General features: G+C 30.9%; 1 protein-coding gene across 3 annotated transcripts in view; it reads left to right on the forward strand.

The window, feature by feature from the left end:
- The window catches only part of LOC134710270 (filamin-B-like), a 57,390-nt gene extending 51,447 nt beyond the window's left edge, over positions 1-5,943 (forward strand). For all 3 annotated transcript variants that reach the window (XM_063570555.1, XM_063570556.1, XM_063570557.1), the window contains 7 exons: positions 41-187; positions 592-696; positions 1,269-1,445; positions 1,741-2,022; positions 2,336-2,485; positions 2,974-3,141; positions 3,559-5,943. In XM_063570555.1, the coding sequence (XP_063426625.1) occupies positions 41-187; positions 592-696; positions 1,269-1,445; positions 1,741-2,022; positions 2,336-2,485; positions 2,974-3,141; positions 3,559-3,806 (1,277 nt within the window). In that variant the 3' untranslated portion in view covers positions 3,807-5,943. The remainder of the gene's footprint in view (positions 1-40; positions 188-591; positions 697-1,268; positions 1,446-1,740; positions 2,023-2,335; positions 2,486-2,973; positions 3,142-3,558) is intronic.
- Positions 5,944-9,454: the final 3,511 nt, after the last annotated feature.

Consider the following 9,454-nt stretch of genomic DNA (forward strand, 5'->3'; position numbering starts at 1 on the left):
AGTGTAATAAACTTATATTTATGATTTATTTTCTTTCCAGGTAGCCCCTTCCATCCCAAAGTTGTAAATCCTCATAAAGTTGAAGTGGTTGGTGGTTGGCAGCAGATATTAGATAATAAAGACAGAGTGCATCTTGTTGTTGGAGAACCAAAACATATAGCTTTTGATATTTCTGAGGCAGGACCAGGTAAACTGCTAACTTATATATTTGATATATACCCCTTTAAACCAGAAACATTGGTACACAACAAATAAGTATGATTCCATAAAATATTTCATCTATTGTGAATTTTTTCTTACTTGCATTGTCCATAAGAATTTTCAGTTCTCAAGTCCTGAGTAAATTCTAAACCTAATTATTTTGATTCATTTTGTCTGTATACTGTGCAACAATCCTCTATTTCTGTATAAAGTACATAATCAGATTTAAGTAGGAATAATATAAGATTCATTGTTTGTGATTGTTGTTTGTTTCACATCCAGTGAAGTGGCTCAACTCAGATTAAGGGTAGAAAAATTGGTTGGTTAATGTTGCCTAATGTCTAGTGGCAAATATTTCATGCATATTGACGTGTTTTCCTTCATTTTCAGGTCATCTAACAAGTGAAGTAACAGGACCAACATCAAGTTTACATTCTGTGATAGAAGCAACAGGAAGTTCTCAAGTAACAATGACCTTCACTCCAGAACAAGAAGGTAAGATAAATTAAATTACATGTTTTGAGTTTTTCAAAAGCATTCAGTTAAATCATCCAGGTCATTTGAAAGAGTTTTGAAAGGTTATGAATAAATATATGTACTTCTAAAATTAATTGAACATTGGTCAGTAAAAAACAAACTATATTTTACATACTTACATAATAATAATTTTTTTTTATTTAAAGAGGGTTACACACATTTAGCTATAAAGCTAATCTTCCCTGAGGCCCTCATACTCTACTCCCTGATCATAATAACTTTTGGATAAGTTTTAGCATACTGTGGATTCATTTATTTTCGTGGGTACGGATTATTTGTGGATTGTGGAAAAACTCACATATTAGAGCATATTTAAATTGGATGTTTTTGAAAAATTGGAATGCATTCCCTTGGAAATTTTGTATTTCTTTGAACATTTAAATTTGTGGTTCCCCTGTTCTCATGAAATCCACAATGATTGGTATCCAATGAATATTAATGATTCCAAAGTATCAATTCTTTAATTGGTTTTAAGATTGGAAGTATACTTTCAAAATAAATCTTCTTCATCAACTTTTATTAAATTTCAGGAAACCATTATATTCATCTGCAATGGAGTAAATTAGCCCTTCCAAAGTCCCCATTACTAGGATATGCTGTACATGGTCGTCAAGATAATAAGGTCATCTTGACAGGTAGAGGACTTAAGGAGGCATCAGTCAGAGAGGAGGCTGAATTTAACATTGATGGTACTCAGGCAGGACCAGGTAAATTTTGACGGAGGAAGAATTAGTTTATGAAATTTAAACCGTGATAAGTCACAGTAATTTTGAAGGGGAACAATCATTTTTGCTTCACATTTGTAACCATTTTGTTGTAAATAAGACGCACAAGTACGGAGTCAAAAATAATGATATGAAACTTACGTTTTTGTATAATTAATTTAATTTTTATGGAATTAAATTACTGAATATCGCTACTGAAGGGGAGGTAATTCAAGACAGGTAATATTACAAATAATAACTGGTATTCTTTAAATTGATAAGTTGATTGTTTTTATAGGTACACCAGAGGTAACATTGACAGGAGTGAAAGCAGAAATTCCAGTCAAAGTTATTGCAGTTGCACAAGGGAAATATCGATGCCAGTATGTACCAGTTATTCCTGGGGCATATCTCCTTAATATCACATGGAACAATCGACAACTTCGTGGATCTCCCTACAAGGTCAATGTCATTGGTGCATTCTATCCAAACAAAGTGACAGTATCTGGAGAGGGACTAACCGGTGGTATTGCAGGAAGGTCATTGAATGTAACAATTGATACAAGAAAGGCCGGTCCAGGTTTGTTTCATTTTTCTTATTGAAGAGTTGACTTGTTTAACTTTTGGCAGAAGTTCAGATGGTTAGAAAGAAGTCATTTTCATAATTCTTCATAACCTTTGCATATACTTTTATTTAAGACATGTCTAAAATTTGGATATCAAATATGCATTACAGAATTACTTCCCTTTATCGTCTTTTTTTTTTTTAGTTATACAATTTTATACACAAAATAAGAAATCCATAATAAGAATGATGAAATGGAGAAACAAAATAACTGATTTGAAAACAAAGATTCTAGATATTATATGACTTTTTTCTTTTCATTTTGCAGGTGAACTGACTGCATCCTGTATGGGACCCAATAAGGCAGCTTATTGTGAACTTGAAGATAACAGGGATGGAACATTTGAACTTAGAATTAAACCTCAGGAAATAGGTCGCCATGTTCTACAGGTTAAATATGGTGGTGAACATGTTCAAGGTAAAACCATTACTGACAGGAATATATTAAGTTTGACTTTGAAATTTGTTTCACATCTAAATAAATTAAGTTAATACCTGCAATTAAAAAGGTTATGGAAAAATTTACTTTCAGGTTTTTTTCAAATTAATAAGAGTTCATAAGTTTGCCTCTTTTGAACATTTTTATGTTACGCATGTTCTAAAAGATAATTATGATTACAGTAATTTCCAACTTAAAATAAAAAGAAATAAGAACAGTTTGTAGATAAATGATCAGTGGGAACAAAAGATGCATGTTTAAACCTCATAAAAAAGTTAGTCCCTAGTTACAATTATTGTGGTGCCAGTTCATGTGAAGCATAAATATTGGTGGCTTTCTCCTAGTAACTATGCTCCTTGTTCAATTAAACTGGTTTACATTAGACTATTACACAACTGGACAACAAATTGAATAAAACATGTAATATAAATGATCAATAACACATATGTTTTTATTACTATTTATAGGTAGTCCATTTATAATCAAAGTATCGGCCCCACCAGATGCCAGTAAGGTTAGAGTGACAGGCCCAGGCGTGGAGCATGGAATCTTGGCAAAATTCCAGAGCAAGTTTATAGTAGAAACCAAAGGTGCAGGAGCTGGACAACTCACAGTCCGAGTAAGAGGACCAAAAGGTAGGTTATAGTAAAAAGGCTAAAAGGGAACATATATACCTTTATGATATCTATTTCTTCAGTGATGATTTTTTTTTTAAGGTAAACTTTTTAACTCTTGTTGTCAAACAAAAATACCTGTGATATGTATACTTTATAAATTATAACTTTGTGGTGTATTGCCAGATCTTCTTTTCATGAAATTTATGTTAAACTGTAAAAAAATATACATTAAATGTTAATGAATGAAACTAAGGATTAATTGCTGAACTTCTGTATATATGGACTCATTTTTCAAGGTTTCAGGAAAATAAACTAATACAACTAGTATTTTCCAATGTTGAAAAAGAAAATTATGACTTTCAAAACTTTTTGCATTGATAATTTTTTTTACTGCATCAACTTTTTTTTCCAAAAGTATATTACTTTGTATTGTAGGAAGCTTCAGGGTGGAAATGAAACGAGACAGCCAAAGAGACAGGACAATCTTGTGTCAGTACTATCCAACAGAAATCGGTGACTATCATATCAGTGTCAAATGGTCAAGTGTGGATGTCCCCGGCAGTCCATTCCTCGTACATATCGTAGACACTATGGCTGAACTAGAGGAAGTTATGAGATCATCAATGTCAGCAGGGCGCCAACCTACACCAAGATCTTATGATGAATGGAGAGAAAAATTATAATCTGAAAGATGATTTTGAAACCTGAGATATGAAATAAATGATCTGAAATTGCAAACTTTTAATTCTTCAAATTCATAAAATGATAGATCTGATTTTGTAACTTACTATGATCAAATGAATAGTAATTCTTTGAAATATATTATTCGAATACTAGCATATTGAGTCATAGTCATTTTGATTTTTTTGACCGATTTTTTGTCTTTCAAAGCTTTCAGTTATGTACTTATTTTTTTGCAGGGTTTTAAGAAAATCAGGGTACATTACATTCCATTCAATTTTATAACTGAAATTGTTCATTTATTAGTATAGAGATTTTTTTTGGATTTTTCTTAATAATGAGAATTATGATCTTTGTATGTGTGATGTTCTTGACACAAAAAGTGCTAATTTACAAATGTTATATAATGAATTACCTCCCTTGTACAATGAAAAGAAGAATCCGGCTAAAAAAATGTAAATGAGGATATATATTGTGATGGATTTATATTCAAAATTAAAATATATTTCCTTCAATTAAAATGCTCACAATTTGTTTATCTACAGATATGTTGTATAACATATATATTTTTACAATGAGTGGTTCAAGATTTGAAATGGGTCTTATAAATTCTCTCATATCACAAAATTCATATGATAATTTTAAGTACACCAATGTTAATAATCACTGAGAATTCATTCATTTCAAATTGTGCAATTGTGGAATTGGATACTACTTTGATTGCCATATTTACTATATTTTACTCACATTTCTGACAGCAACTTTGTACTTGATGTTCAATTATATATGGACACTTTTTATAACCTAGTACATCTCCAAAAAAAAGTGTTGAGTCTTATGAGTCAATGATTCTACAACTATTTAATTATTGTAAGAAAGAAATCCAAACTTGGTTTTAGAATTAAAAATACTGGTAAAGTAAAATTAGTGGACCCTACTGAAATAATTTTGTTTCATGGTATGAATAGCTGTTTGATTATATAATTTTTGCTTATTTAATATTTTGATATATATTTATACATGATTGATATATACATTTACATTGTTGTAAAGTTATTTTCTAATACTCATATTTTGTATTTTTGTTTTCATATTTCACTCAAAAGCACACAAAATAATATCTACAAATTCACAAGAATAGCGTGGGTTGAAGATTAAATTAATTTAACCAAAAATGAAAAGATTGAAATTGAATTATACATTTTATTTTTGTTATGTTTATGTTTTTTGGCTTGTTTTTCTAGTGATGTTATTTTATTTATTTTTTGTTTCTTCATTTAGGTGTTGTTACAATTTTAAAATTGTAACTTAAAAGTTTAAAAAACGTCACATACCAAAACAAGCCAAAATTGCAAATTGGTCAAATGTTTTACCAAAATAGCTGTTCTTAGAAAAAAGTGGCACTTAGATTTATTAAACAACCATGTGATATATGCTCAGGATGAAAGTTGACACAAAATAATTTATTTACAAAGGTTGTAAAAATTATTATGATCATAATTATCATAAATTGAATTAAAAAAGTGATTCTGACTGACATACTTCTTATATTTAACTTTACTTTCTATTTTATCCACGAAATGCTCATAATTATCATTATAACAGGGTTTGTTTTACTTTCAATAGAAATCACAATGTTATATTATATGTCTTCAGTCTATAAGTTTTCTAGATATTATAATTAAAACCTTTTCTTCATTTGTACATCTTTGATGTGCTGTGTCTGTGTAAATCTGAAAGAAAGACGATAGCCTTAAATAGCAACATCATTGGCATAAACTAGCTTTTTAGTCATCAGCATAAGATATAAGATAGAAAATTAAAATGACAAAATAATATATATATATATTTGTACATCTGTGATGTTTTGTAATTTATTTAGTACCAAAAAGAACTTATAGTAGTAGCATAATCGGCAAAACAAGACACAAAATTAGCTTTCTAGCTGTCAGCGTTATAGTATGGTAGAAAATTAGAATATATTTGTTTATACGACTGTTTTGTTGATATTATTGTTTAACAAAAATCTATGCATTAGCAAGCACAGCACTGTGTATTAACATACAAATATAGCAATATTTAAAATCATATTCATTTTGAGTATTATGTTTATTATAATAAAACAGACCAAACCTAGAATTTTATTTTATTTGGTGGCTACAAAATTTACATGGCTTCTTGAATAGTTGTGCCTCAGGGATTCTTATTCCGTGGCTTAATAATTTTTTCTTATAGAAACTGTTGATTTTATATTCATATATGTTTTAATGTTGAACCCCGCCACAATTTTGCGCCTGTCCCAAGTCAGGAGCCTCTGCCTTTGTTAGTCTTGTATGATTTTTTTATTTTAGTTTCTTGTGTATAATTCTCAGTTTAGTATGACGTCCATTATCACTGTACTAGTATACATATTTTTTAAGGGGGCCCAGCTGAAGGACACTTATGGGTGCGGGAGTTTCTCGCTACATTGAAGACCCATTGGTGGCCTTCAGCAGTTGTCTGCTCTATGGTTGGGTTGTTGTCGCTTTGACACATTTCCCATTTCCTTTCTCAATTTTATCATGATAGAGAATCTTAATTTCCTTCTCCTTTTCTGGAAAAATCCATGGAATATAAAGTATCTTGCGTTTTGATCAAAGTCTAAACTTTTACCACTTCAACTGTTCCTAGTCTCATGTTGGTGGTGTCAACAATGTATAAGTTTGTGTTAAGGCCAGTTTAAGACGAACTACTTATGGTACCAGTAAGTCAAGGATATTTGTATCATTAGCATTGACACATCTTTTGTTCATGGAGATTAATTGGCCCCAATTGCTTAGATAAATTTTGAAACTTGTGCTAAATGACAAATTTCCTATCCAAGAACATTATTTGTTGCCACTTTACAGGTATCAGTTTAGGTCAACTGATTAAGTCAGTTAAAGGGGAAATAATAGTTGAAGGACAATAATATATGGTATGCAGTTGTATTAGCATTTGTCCAGGCCCCCTCTGTTATGGGTCAATGACTTTAAAATTTTAGTTTTAATGTTTGACTTGGTTAGCTTTAGAGGAACATTAATTTGGTATATTATTTCCATGAAGAAAATTTTGCTTTGCACCTTCAGTAATGGTTCATAGAATTTTTTACATAGTAATGCAATTTTTAAGCCCCGCCTACGATAGTAGAGGGGCATTATGTTTTCTGGTCAGTGCATCTGTCTGTTTGTCAGTCCATTCATCCATCCGTCCGTTTGTCCCACATCAGGTAAAAGTTTTTGGTCAAGGTAGTTTTTGATGAAGTTGAAGTCCAATCAACTTGAAACTTAGTACACATGTTCCCTATGATATGATCGCTCTAATTTTAATGCCTGCCAAATTAGAGTTTTTACCCCAATTTCATGGTCCACTAAACATAAAAAATGATAGTGCTAGTGGGGCATCTGTGTACTATGGACACATTCTTGTTTATCTCAACATTTGTGTTTTACTATCAAAATACTATACAGGAACACCTACATCTGTCAACAGCTTATAACTCCACAAGGTCTGTATGAGAAATTGACCTGACCTTAAAAACTTTACATTCACCCCAAAAAATTCAGATTAATCCTGCCAGAAAAACATGTACACCTTTAGAACATTCCTAACCCACAGTATAGTTCACCTATTGCTTACAGTACTGTTCAAGTAGATATTTTCAAGGACAGCAATTCTCACAATTTCAATGCATAAACTTTTCGTGCTAGAGTAAAAATTCCCCCTTTGCATTTATATTGTTCATTTCTACAGAATATTACTGAAGGGGGATGTTTTCTGCTTTTATGTGATCGCAAAATAAGCCTTGTTGCCATTTCAACAGTATATGAGAAAGAGGTACGATAAACCTTGCCTTATGGACATGTACACATTATAATTCCGTCAGTAGTACATTATTGACCTAATGCATACAGTTATCTGAGAAAAGAAAATCAGTAAATGTGTATCCATTTGGCATCCAGGTTATGGAGAAAATTAACAATGACCAATGAAACATGAAATGGATGTCAAAGTTGGATGAAATCTTCAAGGACATAGAAATCTTACATTCATTCCATACACCAGATAAAGCGACTTATTGTGTCAAGAATCCGAGATATAGATCTGACCATCACAATCTGGAATCCATGAAATGAGGTCAAGGTCAGATAAATAGTCTGACAAACATTTAGCCCTTTCAAGGATGACATAAAGCAAATTTAGTTATCTTTTTTTCTCATAAGTGAGAAATTCATGTGATGAAAATTTATAAAGTTTTTAAAAGGTGCTCATAAAGTTTTCTATCTTCTTTAATATAAAGCTTTGTAGAAAAAGTTAATTCAAATGCTTAATTAGCTTTTTTTATGTCTTCCATTGTGCTACTATATCACTGCAGGCAAGGCAATTCCAAATGCATCATGGGTGCATTAGCCAATTTTAGGATCTTTTAAGATTTAATGGATTTGTAGTGCTTGGGCCACAACCTCAGCAAACATCACTCAAAAAGAACAAAACAAAACCTAGAGTTGCAACGTATGCTATGACAATAGAACAAAGATCCAATCAGCTGATTCAGGCACATCCTTTGTATGTATACTTTATATTGGTATTTTTAATTTGAAATTGGCTCTGAACTAGCTTTCAGGAATTGTTTTCTATTTGCTTGTTGTTGGGATATTTTTTTTAATTTTTTTTTAGGGAAGGGTGCTTCATGGCAAACTGGTGAGTTGAGGTTTTCTCAAACAATTTTTAGTTGTTCTGTAACTCCATTTTCTCAGATTAGAGGAGGGTTAGGTGCTTACTTAACTTGATGGACAGAGTGAAAAACTATAATCCCTCTAAACTATGCCATATGGGGACTCAAATTGAGCTAGGAGTGCTATCAAAAGAAAAAAGAAACAATTTCAAGTTTTCAATTTTACTTGTACTTTTCAATAAGTAGTGATATAAATATTTCTATTCATACAACTGAACTTGTTGGGTGTAAATTGGTAATATGTAGATATAACAATAGCAAATCAATTTATTAATACTCAATCAAAAGTTCAAGAATGAGAATACTGTAAATTCAAAAATTATTGCGGGCATTTATAATGGGGATTTTGTCATTTAAGACTTAAATGTGATTTCAATTTTTATGATTTTGAGAAAAATCCTGTTTAATTCATATAAAATATTTCAAAATTTGAGTTTAAATTATTGCATTTACGACTCTTGTCACATTTTTCGCAATATAAAAACCTTTCATTTATTTCTGAATTTACAGTATAAACATTTAATCACCTCAAGTATAAAGGCATAACAAACTGGTTTTATAACTATCCTAAGTAGCTTCCTATTTTATACATATATTTTGCCTTCAATGCATTTGAGTTAATTCATAACTGGAACATTTCTGTAAACAGACCATTTTCATATTATTGACTTTTGACTCCTGTTCTATAATTCGCTGTTCCAGAATCTAATGCATTCTGGGTAATATTTCCAAAAGCCTACATCAAAACGTTGTGATTGGTTTATTAATTGATAAAACATTAGAAATTCAACAAATGATGTAATGTTATATTCTATTTGGTGTACAAACAATGAGATTACCCATAGTCCTCTAGATTCTGAAAAAGTAAATTTTCAACAGGTTACCTCTTCTGTGGTT

This window comes from Mytilus trossulus, chromosome 3, assembly GCF_036588685.1.
Source record: "Mytilus trossulus isolate FHL-02 chromosome 3, PNRI_Mtr1.1.1.hap1, whole genome shotgun sequence".
NCBI classification, from domain to species: domain Eukaryota; kingdom Metazoa; phylum Mollusca; class Bivalvia; order Mytilida; family Mytilidae; genus Mytilus; species Mytilus trossulus.